Source organism: Phaethon lepturus, unplaced genomic scaffold (assembly GCF_000687285.1).
Source record: "Phaethon lepturus isolate BGI_N335 unplaced genomic scaffold, ASM68728v1 scaffold12215, whole genome shotgun sequence".
NCBI lineage: Eukaryota > Metazoa > Chordata > Aves > Phaethontiformes > Phaethontidae > Phaethon > Phaethon lepturus.
The window spans coordinates 10,567-28,648 of NW_010542710.1; the positions used below are offsets into that span (position 1 = coordinate 10,567).

The 18,082-nt window shown below is 44.3% G+C and overlaps 1 protein-coding gene across 1 annotated transcript; it reads right to left on the reverse strand.

The window, feature by feature from the left end:
• Positions 1 to 455: 455 nt before the first annotated feature.
• Positions 456 to 4,435, reverse strand: LOC104621599 (arf-GAP with GTPase, ANK repeat and PH domain-containing protein 1-like). Its single transcript, XM_010288124.1, has 3 exons — positions 4,341 to 4,435; positions 2,317 to 2,572; positions 456 to 1,823 (listed from the first exon to the last, which is right to left on the reverse strand). Exons 1-3 carry the CDS (start codon positions 4,433 to 4,435, stop codon positions 1,620 to 1,622), a joined length of 555 nt encoding a protein of 184 aa, XP_010286426.1. The 3' UTR covers positions 456 to 1,619.
• Positions 4,436 to 18,082: the final 13,647 nt, after the last annotated feature.

Below are 18,082 nucleotides of genomic sequence, written 5' to 3' on the forward strand. Positions count from 1 at the left end.
CCATTTTTCTTCCCGAAAGCAGCCAAGTTGGGAGTCAAGCGCAGCCATGCCCTGCCCGCCGCGGTGAAGGCTATCAATTCTGAACTTAATCAAATCTGATCTTCCCACAGCCAGACTAGGGCTTTTTGTCTTGGCTTGTGAAAGCTTTGTGACTTCTGGAGTAAAATATATTTACAGCGCTGGGAAACAGCCTCTTTTTCCTTTCTAAAAGGTCTCGTACGCTTTTTTTTCCCATGCCAAACGTGCCATAACCTCCTTCTGATACGTTCCTCAAAGGTTTGCGATGGAAACAAGAGTTCGCTGCTGGAAATATTTTCAATGTACAATGATCTGTAACCCACAGATCCTAACTAGTTGCACATTATTTAGTACACATCCATTACAGTTTATAAATTAACAGAGATGTCCTTTTCTGTACACCAAAAAAAAAAAAAAAAAAAAAAAATCAATGCATATTTATGTTTTTTTTATTCAAATAGATTTTACATACATATAATCTAGAGACACAATACAAAAATCTGTATAAGTTAGGCAATGCATCACAGGAGTGACCAAAAACTCAACACATTTACCTTGGCAAAATGACAGAACCTATTTCTGCTGGCTGAAAAAATATTAGCCTTTAATGCGTTTATTAATTTCACTAAACATACTTGAAATGTTTTTCCTTAGCGGTATTCATTATTCCTTTTTGTGTTTCATAGTTACTCTTATTTATTTTTTCCATTTTGTTTTTACACCAAGGAGACTGCAGTCAAATAACACTCAGCAACTCATTTCCTCTCTTTGGACTGAAAAATTAAACAGATACTAAATTATGACAGTGAATTTAGAAAGGAGGGCTCCAAGGGCTTGAAAGAACATGTCTGAGATAATATGATGCTTCTAAGAATATTGCAATCACATCCAAGCAATCACCGAAGCGTGCCATGTAACTACCTCCTCAGCTAATATGCTTTTTTCTCCGTGATGACTAATCATGTTCTATTAAACAGCAGTAATGCTGGAAGAACTCAACTATACAAGTGTAATGAAGCCAGTATTCTCCCCGGACAGATTAGCTACAACTGATTTGACACATACCATCATAGGAGCTTCAAACCTGACAAACTCTGTGCTTGCTTCTGATTTATGCCGTCAAGCTCTTCAGAGAAGAGAATGAAATCCAGGCGTCGCGTTTGGTAGAGGTGAAATGTACTGATGTGCTTAACTGTCAGTTACGGAAAGTCACCATCTCTCCTTCCTTCTCCTCTCGCTCGCCTCTCCCTCCGCCCCTTCCCTCCACGCTCGGGAAGCCTGCGTCCCCCCCCGGGGACGACCGCTCTCCCATGGTCCTGGTGCCACGCGCGGCGTGTCCTGCTCAACCCACGCGCTCTCGCCCGCTTGTTTCCATCGTTCGAGAGCTGTCACTGAAACAACTGCTTTCTCTGCAGCCACTTTTGCTCCTTCTCATCCCCTCGCGCTCTCCAGACGTGCCGTTTCTGGATGGGACAGGGATGTACCGAAGGGAAAAGGGAAAAGGAGAGTTACCAGACTCACAGAGCAGAGCTGTGATGGGGATGGAGGAATATGAGGCTGCGGATGTAATTCAGGTCAGCGAATACACACGAGTGAGCTTCTCAGATGATGGTGGGCATCCTTCCACTGCTGTTGTTCCGGTTATTGTTCTTCCTGGACAAGTTTGGAGTGGCCATAAGGACAAAGCGCTCGTCGGGGCAGCCGTACTGGAGGAGAACGTCAATGCACTCCTGGCTGGAGGCCTGCCGGGCATAGGCCAACGCTGTGTTTCCATGGGCATCGCGTGCCATCACGTCGACGCCATACTACAGAAAGAAGAGACGTGTTGTTGGAAGCTGCGGTGCCAACAGAGCGTTAAAATGGAGGGAGCGGACTCAGGACAGATTGGTTTGAATGTAACTGAGGATGGGGAGAGGGAGAAGAAAGCAAGTAGGATATAAGCCTGACAATGTGAGCAGCGCTTGCGTCACAGATGTAAAGGTTTCTATGGGGAGAGGCTCACTTATGACCCAAAATTTGCCACGGTGGTGTTTCACACAGGTGCTAGGGATGTCTCTCCTTCCTCGTTTCCTACGCTCTCCCCTACTCTCCCATCAAGTAGCAGCAGACAGGCAGAAACGCACGTTTTTATCACGTCGCTGTCTTTTGAGAGCATGCAATGCGGAACGTCTAGACTCAGGACACCAGCAAAGGCTTTGTGGAACCGGCAGGAAGGAGGTTTGGGAGGTCCTGCAGAGGGATGTAGCCAAGCAAAAGCCAACCCAGCCAGCCCCCTCTCCCCGGACACCAAGTACTTACCCAAATCAAGAGCTGCACTAAGACCACGTTTCCTTTCCTGCATGCCAAGTGGAGGGCAGTGCGTCCGTCACCATCTCCGCAGGTCTCGTTCACCTCTTCCCGAGTCCCGTGGGCAAGGAGCAGGATGACCGTCCGCAAGTCCTCCTCGGCTGTAGCCCTCAGGAGATGCTGGCCCAGAGAAAGCTCCAGGCACTGCAGTGGGGCAAGGAAGAGCTTCTGCTCGTATTTCGCACGTATCCAGCGCTCTTTTTCTTCCCTAGAGAAGCCAAAGGAGACAGGTCACTCTAACCCAACTTCGCTGACTGTGTACAATGGTGCAAGTTCAGCTTCGGCTATCGTTACACTAGCAAACGGCAGGTAACCAACATGAAAATCAGTCCCCCTTCAACTTTTTGGCAAGAAAGCCCTCACAGAAACACTTCATCCAAACCTTATCTTTGCAGTGATGTTTGTGTCACCCATCTCATCATTCCCAAGTCATGTTCTTGCAATGCCCGAGATCCCCCTGGGCGGGTGCCGTGCCTACAGCGTCCTAAGATCACAAAGGCCAGGAGGTCTTAAAAAACTCCGGGCTGCCCTGAGGACCGGCAATAGGTCAGTGCAAGTGCCTTCACCATCATGAAGGCCAAAGACAGGAGAGGCAGCCTGGTTAAGGCTGTGCTGCAAAATACATTACAGAAAATGCACCAAACTTTTGAATCTAAGACCAGAAGTAAGCGAGCACCTGAGCTTGCATTTGAGACAGGAGAGCAAGCCCGGAAAGACTCAGTCTTGCTTGCAGAGGTGCTTTTGCCTTCTACCAGTTGAGTAAGGTTTCCAACGCAAAGGGCATATGGATGGTTCCTCTGTTTGTTTTTCCCAAATGCAACCCACCCCCCCCACAATACTTTGAAGCACCATTTCCTCCTGATCCGTCAAAGAACTACCAAAGGCCTTTTGGATGCTATTAGGTTACCGGACAACAAAGACCACAAACAAGTCCCTCAACTCTCCATTAAAAAAATTACCATACAATTATATGATCTAAGAGATCTAGCCCTAGACAAAGTCCCATTTAGAGGTACCTCAGGTAATGTGTCCAGCCTGTGAAAACCATATACATCACCTGAACCAGGCAACTTGCTGCTGGTGACAGATTTTCTCCTTTGGCGTACAAAAGGCGAAGCTCTGTTTACGCCTTTCAGCCGTGTTTACACTACTCTCAGTAATCTAGTGTCAGGTTAGCCCTAATCTGTTTTTAAATACTTATGTAAACAGATCCTTCCAGCAGCAAATCTGGATTAGTTTTGCATCATTTCCTGGTACATGCGGAGTGACCTTGCTTTGACCTCCTTGGATGCTTTCAGGCACAGCTTCCCAAAGCATGCGCTTCCCTACCCTGACCACGATTTACCTTACAAACAGGTCCAGGGCTTTTTTTTTTTTTTTGGAGCAAAAGCGCAAACAGAAAATTAACACACAGAGTGCTTCGTTTCAATCAAGCCTTTGAATGACTCCTGGAAGCTAAAAGACACACACACACACAAAAAAAACCCCAAAACATTTTGGGAGCTGCAAATTAACCTTTGATGGCAGGATCTGATAAAGAGAGTATCATTTCAAGTATTCCAGATGGGGAGGAGGAAGAAAAGGACTTCTGTTACTTTTACATCCTTAACTCACGGTTTTTGTGTGTGGTTTTTTAAGGTTAAAAAAACAAACCAAAAGGACTGCAGCAAGGAGGATGAAGTAATATACATGCAATTATTTACAATAAAATGGGCATTCTTGCAACATTGCTGGGTTCAGTAACCATTTAGTGTACCTTCAAGAACGTTTAGTAAAGCTCTAGTATGTTTTTAAAATATGTATAGAGTCTGCAAATGAATCCTCCCTCTCCCCCAGACCATCTTTTGAGTGACAGGAAGTTTTGGCTCCTGTCAGAGCATTGGTTGCTGCGATCACCACGGCTTGAAGACAAGACCCTTTCCGTGGAGAAAACGACCTGTTTTACACAAGTCTCCTTGCTTCTAAAAACAATTCACCTTAAACCGCAATACTGAGCTATGGCACGGACCGAAACAGAAGCACTAAGCGCCAAGTTCAGGCAGAGGCTTTCAGAGCGGGTTTGCAAATTCATCGGCATGAATTTCACCTTCGCCGCGCGTCACACGGGTGCGGACGAAGGCAATGCTGCTCTTGGAAGGCTGCGAGAGAGCGGGAGGGACGCCAACAACCCGATCCTGCTCAGGCTTACCCTACTGTCTCAGAAGGTTGGGAAAAGAACAAAAAACCCATTTAAAAAACAATCTACCAATCTATCAATCAATCTACCAGTCTACTAATCTATCAATCAAATTCTACCTTTGGAGTGACATTAAGGGTTGTGATGGGAACACAGCAACCATTACAAACAAAAGCAAAGGTGTTTTAAAAGCCTCAGACATTTGGGGGCAGCACGTCACTGACATGGGCTATCGAGTGAGATTTCCATCTTACTCAATTCTACAAACCAGGCACAAGAAAGATACGTCGTTTGGATTTTCTGGTAGAAAATGAAACTTTATCATAGAGGTAGGAGGAAAAGCACGCTTCCCCACACCTCATGGACAGTCAAAATGTAGAGGCACTGTTTTGGAATGAGTATCTAGAAAGCCAACGTCCACGGACATCCTCCCTGCGTCGCTGGCACAAACGATTTCATTCTGAATGGGAAGTCCTGGGGACTTTCCTGGAAGAGAGCTTCAGCTCCGTCGCTCGCATTCATCTTAGCAATCCCGACAAGACGACATAAATACTGTAATTGTTTCTCTGATGCCCCAGTTTAACTTGTGGGATCCACAGCTTGTCTTGGTTGAGGTTTCATTTCCCCCAAGGAAGGCCAGTCCAAGAGCAGAGTTGTCAGCAGTAGATCACTTAACCTCATTGCAGTTCCCTGGAGGACCACTGTTCACATCCCCTGTTAGCTAATGAGCTAAAAAATGAATTATTGGAGCGGTCAGCAATAAGCAGGAAGAGGAGGCACAGTGTTTCATTTTAGCCAGCGCTGACATACCTTTAAATAAATCAACTGAATAAGAGGAAATGTGAGGAAGAGCAACTAATAAGGAGAAAGACACCGAACCAATCCTTACAAATAAAGGAGACGTACATTGGCTTGTAAATATTTCCCTCGTTTTCTTCCCTTTGCTGTAATCCCGGTGACTTCCACTCTAAACGACCCCTCAACACCACAGACTTTCTGTTGTAGTTGTCAAAGCCAAAACAAGACTCTTTTACTGAACTTTTAAAATCCAGTGGAGTCCTTTGCTCAGGACCAGACTAAAGCTGGTGTGCTGGAGAGGCAGCATCATCATTGCGCTCAGATGGTCTCGACGATACCCAGTGCTGGAGATTGTGCCAGCTGCCTCTTCCTCCTATATCCTACAATGACTTTTCTTCAGTGATGACGCTAGCTGCTATTTTTTCCATGCGTATGCACAAAGGAATTAATAAATTCCTAGATAAACTTATGAGAAAAAAACGTAGGTTATAAGATCGATTTTCTTTGAGCCTTTTATCTCTGAAAGCTGTGCATTCAAACCCAGACCGCCGGATACAAACTTCAAACCTCACTGGTCATACAAGGGCTGAATACAAGAGAGTAAGACTGCAAAATACTCTGCAGTACCACAAGAGGAACGAGCCTTGGCCAAAAAAATACAACCAAGCTCTTTGCTCTTGCAGGAGTCTCCATCACTAGTGAACTCTAAGTACACACAGTGGTGTGAATAATGAGATCTCTGCCACGGCTGCGGTACTGTACATAGGTAAAGGGTTATTAGAAACAGACGAAAATTTCAGTTCTCAGTTTATTTTGATCTAATTAGGTGCTTGCTTCTCAAGATAATGTCCAATTATTTAAATTACTCTGCCAGCCACATCATATCATTATTATCTGGAAACATAAATACCAGGCACTGTAAGGGGGGAGGCTAACTACGTAGCACGAGAGAATATAAAAGGCAGATTTGCTCAGAGCACAGCTTCACTCCAGGAGCTACACCAGAGATGCTCATTTAGGATGGTCCCATGTAGCTCAGCCCCACAGAGTGCATCACGTGGCTCTCCCCACCTCCCTTAAATGTGTGCGGTTTTACACCCGACAAATCCGAGCAGGAGCCTCGTACCACTGATACCGACTCTCCATCCTACTCCTCCTCGCTCCCATTCACCTCTGCCTTCAACTTCATTTGTTCCTCACGTATACTTGGCGCAGAGGCATGAAAGACAAACACGAAAAGGATGTGCAGGGTAGAAATAAAAGCCGTGTTCGCACGGCGACTCAGAATTCGATTGTGTGGGCAACAGCATGAGGATGGAGAGCCTGAGAACTTGCCATCAAAATTCAACAGCTCCAGCGCAAAAGCAGCCTTGTTCTTACCAAAGCGCTAACAAGGATGACAAAAACCTTGTGTCACTTGCTCGTTATCTAAAATTACTCACCGTTTGTTAAAAGGCTCGATGAAATTTTGAAAGGCTGCATTAAAAATGTTATGGACAGCAGGTATTTACCACGGCAGAGCATTGATGTCCCACCATCAGAAATACTGAGCAGGCTTGGTGCAGGCATTTTGAAGTGAAGTTTTATCCTCCACATCTCTAACAACACTAAAAAGCTCTTGAATTTTTTTATCTTTTCTTCTCTCTTTCTAAAGAAAGTAATTCGGTAACTGAGGAGGCCTCTAAATGGTCTCTAGCGCTGCCATGCATGTGCCGTGCCCGTGTGCTGCCATTTCTGGTTGCTCACTCAAGTACAACCGTTTAACGCAGCAGTAACCTGGCCAGCTCAGCAAGAGCACTGCCAAATTTTCTCTCCTGTTGGCCAGCTGACAAGGTTAATGTGTCTCTTTCAAGAAAATGAAGTAAATCTAACCCCCGTACCTCCCAAACTCCTGGAGAGTCCCAGAATGTGTCATTAGCTTTGTGGTCCAGCATGCGTCACCTAACGACCAGCGCTGTGCCGGCGCTTGCCTGTTAAGCAAACCCCTTCGCGATGAGCTTGCGTGCATCCGGTAAACTGCATCGCTTTGGATAGAGTCAGCGATGCAGCGTTGGGGTGGGTAACAAACATAGTGTGTGTGTGCAGGGGGAGACGGGATTGAAATGTTGGGAAAAGTTCATGATGTTTTTAATTGCAACTAGCAAAGGGGGGAGAAGAAGAGAAGGCGAGAAGAAAGGGCTAGCAGCAAGGAATTTCCAAAGTGTCTTCCTGCCCCAAGCAAAGCAGGAACTGGGAGGAGAGGCATGGAAGAGGAGCTGGGAACAATATGCTGAGAAAACACGGGGGCTTCCTCTCTCTGCAGGAGAAGACCCCACTCTATTGCAAAGTAAGTGCTTAGCAGTTGACTGCTTCCTAGCATGCATGCCTTCTCTCCCCGGCTGCGTTGCTAAGGGGGAAGGCGCACAAGCCCACCGGGGATATATAGGTCCCTGGCAAACAAGAGGGCTCCAGACAGCAAACAAAGACCGATGGGTATTTATTCCTTAATTACGAAAAGCTTTTAAGAAACAGGCCACTGTAAATCCCGCCTGCTGAGGAAAAGGAGGCAAAGGACCACGATTTATGTGCGCCGGGGCAAAGAGGAAATAAATATCTCTCTGGCTCCTGATCAATATTATGAGTGTTTTGCCAACCTACAGGGTGTTTTATGAGCTGTAAGGACAGAAAGGGATCATTAATAATTAAATAAAGTCAACCTATTAAGCTTATTACTTCTTACAAGTTAAACATCCCTGATGGATGAAGAGCAGCCCTATAGGAAAGCTGCAGAGAAGCCAACCCAAGACGTGTCTTGTCTTGGACGCTGGACCAGGGCTCTCCAGGCAAGCAGTGTAGTAACTCAGCCTGGAAATGATTTAATGACCATCTTTGCCGGGGAAGTTATCTGGCTGAGGACAGAGTTCAACCCGCCGTCAAACCTGCAGAGTTCCGTCCACCAGCCAGGAGAGGCAGAAACACGCAATTCAGTGCCGTAGAAATACTGCAAATTCAAGTTACTTCTACCGTCAGACCGGTTCAAGCAACCAAAACACCAGCCCCAAGACGCAAATAAAGGCGGTTTCCCATCAGAAGCATGCCCAAAGCCCCTCGCACTGTCAGGGAGCTGTTTTCTGAAGCCCGCGAGTCAGGATCTTTTCTACCATTAGCTTTACTACTACATTTTTCAGTTTCCCTTTTCTAGCTGTGTGTTTAGGGAAAAAAAAGCCCTACTGTGCATGACGGACAGAGATCGCTCATACGTGCGAAGCCTGAATGTGCTTCTCAAATTAATCATGTCTTGCATGACACTTACTGGTATAATCGTAACTTGGATTCGGCAGAGCTTCTCACTTTCTCTGCCCTCTCTTCTGACAGTGTCCCCCTGCGTAGGGCTCCAAAATATTTCTGCACTTCTAGGTTAGCCTTCTAATGATGCCACGGAGGAACCAGCAGCTCTCCCTTAGGTGTTAAGGCACCTACAGGATTTATTACTACACATAATTACCAGCCTGGCCGAGACATCAAGGTTTACTGACTTCAGGCTTTTTAGATAAATACCCTGCAATTGCGGGCTCTAATATATCACATAAAATTGCAGCAAACTTATGTTTTCATTGCGCAACACTCAATCTAATAATTTTTAAGGTATACTCGACAAAATACATCACATCGGAGGTCTCTTCTGTATAAAGTTAAGCAAAAGCTATGTGACATATAACGGTAAGGAATACTGCAGATACTAAGAAAAGACTTATTAAGGTGAGAATGAGGATCGTGTGATAACTGTAAGCCCTGCAAGCTGGTTATGTCTCTTCTCAAGACAAATCCAAGCTTTTTTTGTCCCATACAACTATGTGAAATGAAAACAGTCCCTAGAGATTTAACAAAAAGCTTGAAGAATGCCATGAATGGCATTTTCCACTAACTTTTCCACTAACCCCAAAAGCCCCAGAATTTTTTTAAACTGCATTGCCAGCAACATTTAGGAGGAAAAAACCTAACAATGGTGAAGTCTTAATGATTTTTAATCACTTAGCTTGGTGAGAACAATTAAAAGCGCACTGTGAACAGCGGAGGAAGATGGGTTTCTGCTAAGATGTGCAAGGAGAGACCTTATGAGAATGTGGAATACGACAGCCATGAGTGACCGTTCCCTTCCACCCACCCTCTGCTGACCAACAGAAAAACTTTTGAGTTCCTGATTCGATTCCTTTTTCCTGGATATTGCTGTACAAGCATAAAGACATCCATGGAAAATTTACACCAAAACATACTACTGTGCTGGCTACCAGAAAAAAAAACCACCCAAAACCAAACCCAAAACAAACAAACAAACAAAAACCCCCCCCAAAAAAAAAAAAAAAAAAACAGAGAGAAAGAGTGAGAGGGGGGAAAAAAAAACAGTGAGTTATTACTGTGTGGTTCTAGATACATACATGGACTGCTTCCATTCCTTGGGTGGCCGACCCCAACACTTGGGTTTACTACAAATATCACCTAAAAAAAGCCAAAAGCTGCTCTACAACAGTTGCATGGAAATGCTAAAACCAAGGAGTGTATTTGCTTCTTGCTTGTTTGCAGTTATATATATACATATATGCAGAGAATAGGAATTGCAAACATGTATCTAATGCATCTCATTATTCATATGTAAACCATACTTAACATGATGTCTTAAGTGTGTAAATCCAATTGCATTGTGCTGGTACCTAAAAGCAGACTGGAAATTTCAATTTAGGATTTGATATACAGTCATTCAGGTTGGAAGATTCCATTAATTTGCAATTTGTTAACACTGATTTTCTCCTATAGGAAGGCTACACTTAATGCAATAGTATTTTAAATATAGCTCAAGAAAACATTACATACTTTTTCCTTTTTTTAAAGGAAAAAATATGAAAATTCCATTTGAAATCAATTTTCACACAAAACGTGGCAGTAGTTTTGGACAGATAATGAAACTAAAAATGAACTATTAGGAAATATTTTGTGGAAATGAAGGTAAGTCTGCTACCTTGGTTATTTCTGTCTAAAAATCCGGCTATTTTCACCCCAAACCAGGCTTCTGCTTTCATATTAGAAGAAGCTCTCGTACAGGACTCAAGGAAGGGGGGGAGTGACATACGAATATTTCAATGCATAAATCTCAATAATCTGTGCCAGGTGAGAGACAGAGCGAGGTAGCCAAGTGAGGTTCCCACAGACCCTGAGTAATGTGGCATGTAACAGGGACGTACATCAGCGATGTGCTTTCCAGCGGCTCCTCCCGTGATGTGACTATCACAGCGCATTAAGGATACCATAACAGTCGCTGATGTGATCTGCTTTGGAACGTATCACATCATAAACAGATGAGAGAAGAGAAATGGAGCTTTTCCTCTGCTTGTAATGCTGTAAAGTGGAGAAGCAGCATAACTATGAGTGCACCAATGCCTTATAAATAATGAAAGGCGGGGAAAAAAAGCCCTCCGAGGTCTACCCAACGGGCTGACAAACTTGCAGTGTAGACGTTAAAGAGATCTCAAATGAGAGCTTCCTTAGCACACAAAGGTGGCTTCAGTGATCCAAAATGGAAAAAAAATATGTTGTGGGCTGCAGAAGGGGAATGCAATCTTTACCTGAGGATCAGGAACTGGAAGAGGACAGTCTAATTACAACACTTCACAAAGACCCTCCAAAATTTTCTTGACAGTTTTTGGTCCTTTGTTACCAGCAACTCCTGAGCAATCCTACAGTTTGGTTTACAAGGAACAACAAATGCCCTTTCAGGGGGCTTTAATATTATCTTAATTCCAGCAGAAGCAATAAGATGCTCTTTGGACTATTTGGAAAAACAGCCCCCAACATTAGGCTGAATTTATGTAAGATATAAAAGAGAAAACACAAGTAATAAACACTGTATTTGAGCATAGACTGTGAAGAAAAACACATTTGGAGCAGGAAGCAAATAAAAACAAATGCTTGCTCTGCACAGGTCAGCAGTGGAAGGCAGTCATGCTTGCAGCTGGAGGGTTAGAGAGCTGGGAAGCACCCGGACCATCCCTGTGGGCAGCATTTCTGTGACCCATGTCCAACTCTTCCCTAGTGACTTGGAGTTCTCCCCTCGCCTGCCCTCACCTTCCAACATCTCCTCATCGGCAATTCCAATATATGCCATATGCTCCTCTTCCTCTCCGACACATCTCCCCTTCTCCAGCAACACACCTTTGCCTGTCCCACTAAGCCACCTCTAACAGTTACTTCTTCAGCTGCTTTGGCCACCTCTTCTATCTCACCAATCCTATGGACTCTACAGAAATCGCTAATGTCATCAGACTCTTCCGTTAGTCTAACTTTTTAAATGACTATTTTTGTTTGGTAAAAATGATGCCTGTTCTTGGCAAGTTAGATCTCCTGAGGTATTCTCTCCGTTCAGCAACTGGTGGGACTTCCCTCTACCTTGGTTTTAGTGGGCTGCAGGTGTTTGATGCCTTTCTAAAACCAGAAACGATAATTCGTTTAAAAAAGGCGGTTGGTAGATCAGCTCACACTTCTGAAAAAGCAAAGGAGATGAAGAATTAATTTGAGTAACGAAGACTAAAAAAAGAAAAAGACTTGAGAAACCCTCAGCAGTTAACATCCACAGAAATCCACCAGGTTCCCTCTGTACCTAAGAAATGAAACCTCACTGTTGGCTTTTTGTTTGCAGATTTTCAACAACGGGACACGCAACATTGGGGTTGCCCAAATGTGCCCCAAAAGGCGAGATTAGAAACGGACTCGGCTTTCAAAAGACACTCGAGTGCTCAAGTACTGCTGAGGCATTTCTAATTGTGCACCTCTGCCTATTAATCACTTGCAAACCTTTAGGCTTTTATGATTTACAAGCCATACGGTTGATGCTTAACAGTGGGAAATCCACATAAAACCTGACAGCAACGAAAATCCACACCGGAGATGCCTGCCAAAAGTGACAGCAAGTTCCACTTCGAGAGCACCTCTGGAGAGAGGTGTGCAGGGTTTTAAAAGCCGTGTGCCAGAATTAAAGCCAGAATTAAAGCCTCTTGCCCAAGCGCCCTCAGTGCGTAAGTGCCCTCTCTCTTTCAGCTACTTCCCTGCAAATCCCTCTTCAGGACACATTTGGAAATTATTTAAAAAAAGATAAAATATCCCTAATCTGTTACCAATTAGAAGAATATTATTTTCTAATTTGTGACTCAATCTTAAAAGCAAAGTCACTCAAATAATTACATGGGCTCCTCAATATTTCTATTGTGCTCCTGAAAAAAAAAAATAGTGGGTATGTCCTCTTCTGCCCGCTATGCCCCAGGGCTGAATATATCAATAAGTACATCAAAGCCCTGAACGTGAACTGCCAAAAAATTGTAATTTCTGGTTTGTGGCAGCTGCAGCCCAAGGGCTGCCAAACTGATTAGTTACCTCCTAATGGTCTTTGTGCAACTTGAGTTTGCGGCAAGGAGGTGGGAAGGAGGAACAAGCCAAGGAGAATAGAAGTTGAATAGTAAACACACGGTGCTGAAGTTGTCCCCTACAGAAACGACCCATTTCCAGCCGGCCGTTGATGTGCAAGCTCCAAGCCAGGAATTGTAAGAGCGGTGATGTAGGCTTCTTTTTAAAACCCAGACGTGGCGCGACTTGAGTGACTAACTCCTGAAAATTGGTAATTTCCTGGTGGTTAGCAGGAGAAGGTTCACCAATGGGAAAGCAGAAGCTGCTAATAAATTTATAGTGCGTTATATGCCAATTAGACCCCTTCAGCCCTTCAAGAGGCAGCACCACCAATCAGGTTATCATTCCACAAACGTACTCCTTAGAGCCGATCTCATCACAAATCAGTCCTGCATTTAAAGTGCAATTCTCATTAGTATTACCTGGGAACGCACTTGCGAAGCAACGCAAGCGGGTATTTTTCTTCTCCCCTCTAAGCGCCCTTCCCCAGTGCCTTGTGCTATTTACCTCTTGCACACAGTCACGTCTGAACTTCGAATGGTAAATAATCATTTTGAATACCACATTCATTCTGCATCGAACCAGATTTATTACACACGTCATACTTGGGAGTTTCACCGTCATTCACAAGCCAGCCGTGAACCTCTTGGTTAAATTACATCCTTGTATCTAACCACGCACCATGCAATATTCTATCAATACCGTGACACAGAGCAGATCCCTCAGCTTCCCACCCCATGACATCCACAAGTGCTAAGACACCCGATGGTGCTTATTTGGCCATTCAGAAAAAGGAAAAATACAGAAGCAGAAAGAAATAAAGAGCCTGTATGGTTTAGCGCCTTCAGCATACGTACAGATTTATGTAGCTCTGGTCATAGCTTAAACCACATCTTGGTGCTTATAGTCTATGCGAGCAACACTGTGTTTTGGATGCCTTGCAAAGCAAGTTTGCCTTCATTTTCTGCCAAGCAAGGCTAGAAACAGACTTTAGTTTCAGCTTTAGTAGACTACGGCGGTACAAAGATGCCTCCTGGTCAAGGAACACACGGCAACCTGAGTCACTAGTAATGCATTTTCCTTTTCTGTTTCAAACTGGGTTCAGACCTTGGACAAGCACACCCAAAAACTGGACCCAACCCTAGGTGGCCTCCACTATTTCCAGTCAAAATTACTTCAAATTTGTGCTTATTGAGGTAAACACTTTGTGATTTGCTCTTGTCAGCTGCCACAGCACGAGCAGGAGCAGCAGACAAATGTTGTACAATTGTAGTTGTTTTGGCTCTGAGCACTATGGGATGTTCTTGTAGGGGCTCAGGAAAAGGGTCACAGGATCTCCTGAGTTTGTGGCAAGAATAGCAAACCACCATGGTTTTTCACAGAATCATAGAATAGTTTGGGTTGGAAGGGACCTCTAAACGTCATCTAGTCCGATCCCAATGCCATCACCAGGGACATCTTCAACTAGTGCAGGTTGCTCAGAGCCCCGTCCAACCTGACCTGGAATGTTTCCAGGGATGGGGCATCTACCACCTCGCTAGGCAACCTTTCAAATGGCGCTTTGTCCTCCTCCACTAGGATGTCCAAGAGCATCAGGACATGGTAGCCAGTGCTGGAAGCTCACCTCACTGCATCTCCTCGACAGACGTAACATCCACGTTACGTGGATGTAAGGAAAAGGAACTCTCCAACGCCAGAATTACCAAAGCAACCTTCATTTCCCTGCTCCCTCTCCTGCACAGCCAAGTAAGCTCATCATTACTCATGGCAGGACCAAAATTTACTTGCCAAACTGCCCCTGCCCCCACTCATTTTAAATTTTGCAGAGGCTCTTCACAAAAAAACCCCCAACCAACCAACCAACCTTAGGAAGAGCAGTGCGTGATGCCTCAAGCCTTGGGCTGTCACCTGCATCCTATTTCTACTTAACCTCTTAAATAACATTGGAATTCACTTTGTCCCCTGATGGGCGCCGTAATGAGAACCACCTGTCAATCACAGCTCCATTAGCCTGGACAGACTTTCACTTCCTGAAACAATTTATTGGATTCCCAGAAGCGAATGGACCTTCTTCCTTTTGAGCGGGGTTTTTTGGGGGGAGCTATTCAGCACTGTGCCTGCTGAGCAGTCATTGTTTCCCCCGTTTGCTCATGAAAACGGTTTCCTGAGTTGACCCACCTCTTCTTGTCCCGGGCAGGCCGAGTGTTTGCCAAAAACTTCTTTCGACTGCTCAGTTCACCGGCGCTATACAAAACCCACCAGCTGTTTCCAGCCACTGGGGCAGGGGAAAAAACCAATCGTCCTGTTAACCCCTTCCCAACAAAAACCCTCTGCAGAAGGAGGTCTGCTTGGGTTGGGTGGTCGGTTGCACGCGGAGAGCTAGAGGGGCGCGAGCCCGTCATCCTTAGGGCAGATGAGTGGGAATCTGAGGTAGCTCCTTCTTAGGAAAGAAGTATCTGCTCTCACTTAGCATGAAAACGAAGTATAATTTTGTTTTCTTCTTCCTTTCTCTTGGTTGAAGTCAAACTGCAGCTCAAAGAAAAATCCTACTAATAGAGGCTAAAACCACTTTCGTTGAAACATTATCTTTAAAGGAGTATTTTCATTTCCCTGAATGTGCGCAGTCCTTATGAGGTTCATTTGCAATGCGCCTATCTGTTTTGATGAGATAATAAAATGTATTTTATTTAAAAATATTTCCATTTTCCCCCAAAGGAATTTAAATGGTCAGTTAATCTTTCTGCTTCAGAACAACCCACTGAGTAAATAAAAGAGGGCTCAAGATTATATAAACCAATTTTTTTTTTCATTCTAACGCTGGTCTCAAAGACTAAAATACAACTGTACCTGAGCATCGGCTGTATGCCCTTTTAGTATAAATCAATTTAACTTTTAGCCTGGGAAAGAAAAAAATGGAAACAAGATGATAGTTACCTCTAGCCTTCTGTGATTCTCAAGTCAATAGTAAATGGGGGGACTCGTTAGTGCCATAGTGATCCAATCAGGATGAAATTATGCAGTCATGTAAGAAATAATATCTATTAGGCTAATTTAATCAACGAATACTTTACAGATGAATTAGAATGCAGAATCCAATTATTTCAAACATTTGGACTGTCAGCCGCTGTGTTTTTGAAGCCGTGGAAAGGGAGAAAAAGAAGGTTTAAGGAGCCTTTTAAGACGAGAGTGGCTGGGCTGTATTTATAGCAGAAGAGCTTATAACAGCAGAAAACTGACAACTACAATCAGCACCTTCCGCGGCTCAGAGGGCTCGTGCCCAGGCGGCTCTAATCTAACCCCTCTCCATGGCTCCTGGGGCACCTTCCTCTGGGATATTGGTATGGACAGCTTGATTTGCTGTTTTCAGTGGCTGATAATTACTGTCTCGAGTCTCGATAATTTCCCCTTGCCAGTCAACCTTTTAAAAGAAGGCTTACACTCTAATTACAAGAGGTCTTTTTTTATTTTGAAGAGATGATGTGCCCCTGGATCGGTGCAAAATACCCTGGCACTGCAGAACTCCATTGATTCCACGTAGTATTTATTCCCCTTGAAAAGGAAGATCTTGGTTTACAATGCCAAGCAAAGGGAAATGGTACACACGTAATTACTATTAGAAGGGAAATTAGTTTAAAATGCAACTTGACTCAAATAGGAGAGGGCAGAAGAACCGAGTACACACAAATCGCATCCTTGATCCAGCGCGACTCAACATCTACTTTGCCAAATCACAAGAGGATCACAATGCTCACCAGAAGACCACCATTCCTCCACCGAGGAGACTTCTGCATTGGGTCCTTGCCACAGAATAAAGGCACAAGAAATGCCACATCCACGGCCTCTCCGTGCAGAATTTTCTCCCGAACCCAGTGCAATCGGTGTTTCATAGAGAAATACAGCAGCCGCTCGCCAGCTGAGAAGAGTCGGTGAGAAGTTTCATCACCCTTCATAGTTCAAGGTGGGCTCAAGTACCCCCCCGCAGCACTTCTCAAGAGCTAACAAAATACCTTATATCCGTCTGCACTGGCCAGTCTCATCACACAGAGCCTGCCCATTGCATTTACTTTCGGAGCAGTTATTTCACGAACTGAAGATGGCAAACGAGGATGTTTTGCTCAAGTCTACAGGCTATAAATTACTTTTCCCCTCTCTCTCATCATTAATAGACGAGCTAGTCCTGAAAGCTATTACTAGCTTGTACAGAGGGAAAGCAAGGCTGGAAGAAAATGATGAAGTCTTTAATTATCTCCTGGACTATCTTCCACAAACAGCTGAATGAGCTTCATACTACGGCTTAAGCTAAAAGAAAACTCATGCCATGCTGTTGGCTTACGTATTTCTTTTGCATACTTGAGCAATACCATGAAGGGTACAGAAAACCTTGTGCCTGCTGCAGAACGTAGATGCCCCATTGCTCCGTAAGGTCTGTGCTGCAATTCCCAACATACCTGTGATCCAAACATTTTTCTGCCGTGTCATCTGGAGCGGTTAATGGACTCTCTCATTGACTGGCTCTTGCTTATTTAAACATTTAATGCTCTTCTGATGCCCAAATTATGCCTGTTTCATTTGATGGATTAGCACAGAATACAGCAGTGACAATTTTCTGCAATCTGTGGAATATCAAATTTTGATTACTCCAGGAGAAAAAAGTAAAGTTATAAGTAAACTGTTTTGATTGATAAGGAGCAGAGGAATACTTAATGTGGTGGTTCACTGGAAGCCTTGATGAATGCCTGGCAGGACTATGATGAGTCTCCACAGAAGACATGCAATAGCTCTTGGAAGATTTAAGATATCTATTGCTCAAATAAAACAAAACCAAGTGAGATGAGTAGGTGAAGTAGCACAGGGTGATTGCAATCTGCTGATCAAGACTAAGTGCAATTCTAATTTTTGCAGAGCAAAAACAAACTAATTTTCCAGCTTGCCTATAAGCCCCTGACAGTTATTTCAGGAATTTCAGGTGCTGCTTTTCTTCAATAAGGAACTGACGACCATTGCAGATTCAGGTCTTCATAGTGGATATCCTCTAGTTAACGGTGGCAGTTGTTCTGGTTTTGGGCTGTAAATTACGTAGCAGTACCTTTTTAAGATAAAAATACAAGATCCCCATGGGCCCCACTCCTTCCAGCAGCAGCATTTCCAGCTATGAGACTATCAACTTCAAGCTGAGAAAGGTTTTCCAAAAGGAGCGTTCCTAGCCTTGTGGTCTGGCTGCTACCTGCTGAAGTTTGTACGCACTGGTGTCTAGTAGAAGTACTAACTATTGCTCCAAAGCAAGTTGTAGAGCTTCTCTGAAGAGACAGGCTGCTT

Coding starts and splice junctions, on each gene's coding strand:
- LOC104621599 (XM_010288124.1), bottom strand. CDS start 4,435: ATGAATTTGCAAACCCGCTCTGAAAGCCTCTGCCTGAACTTGGCGCTT. Junction 2,573..4,340: donor GCTCAGTATTGCGGTTTAAG/GTGAATTGTTTT, acceptor TGGCTTCTCTAG/GGAAGAAAAAGAGCGCTGGA. Junction 1,824..2,316: donor TAGTGCAGCTCTTGATTTGG/GTAAGTACTTGG, acceptor TTCTTTCTGTAG/TATGGCGTCGACGTGATGGC.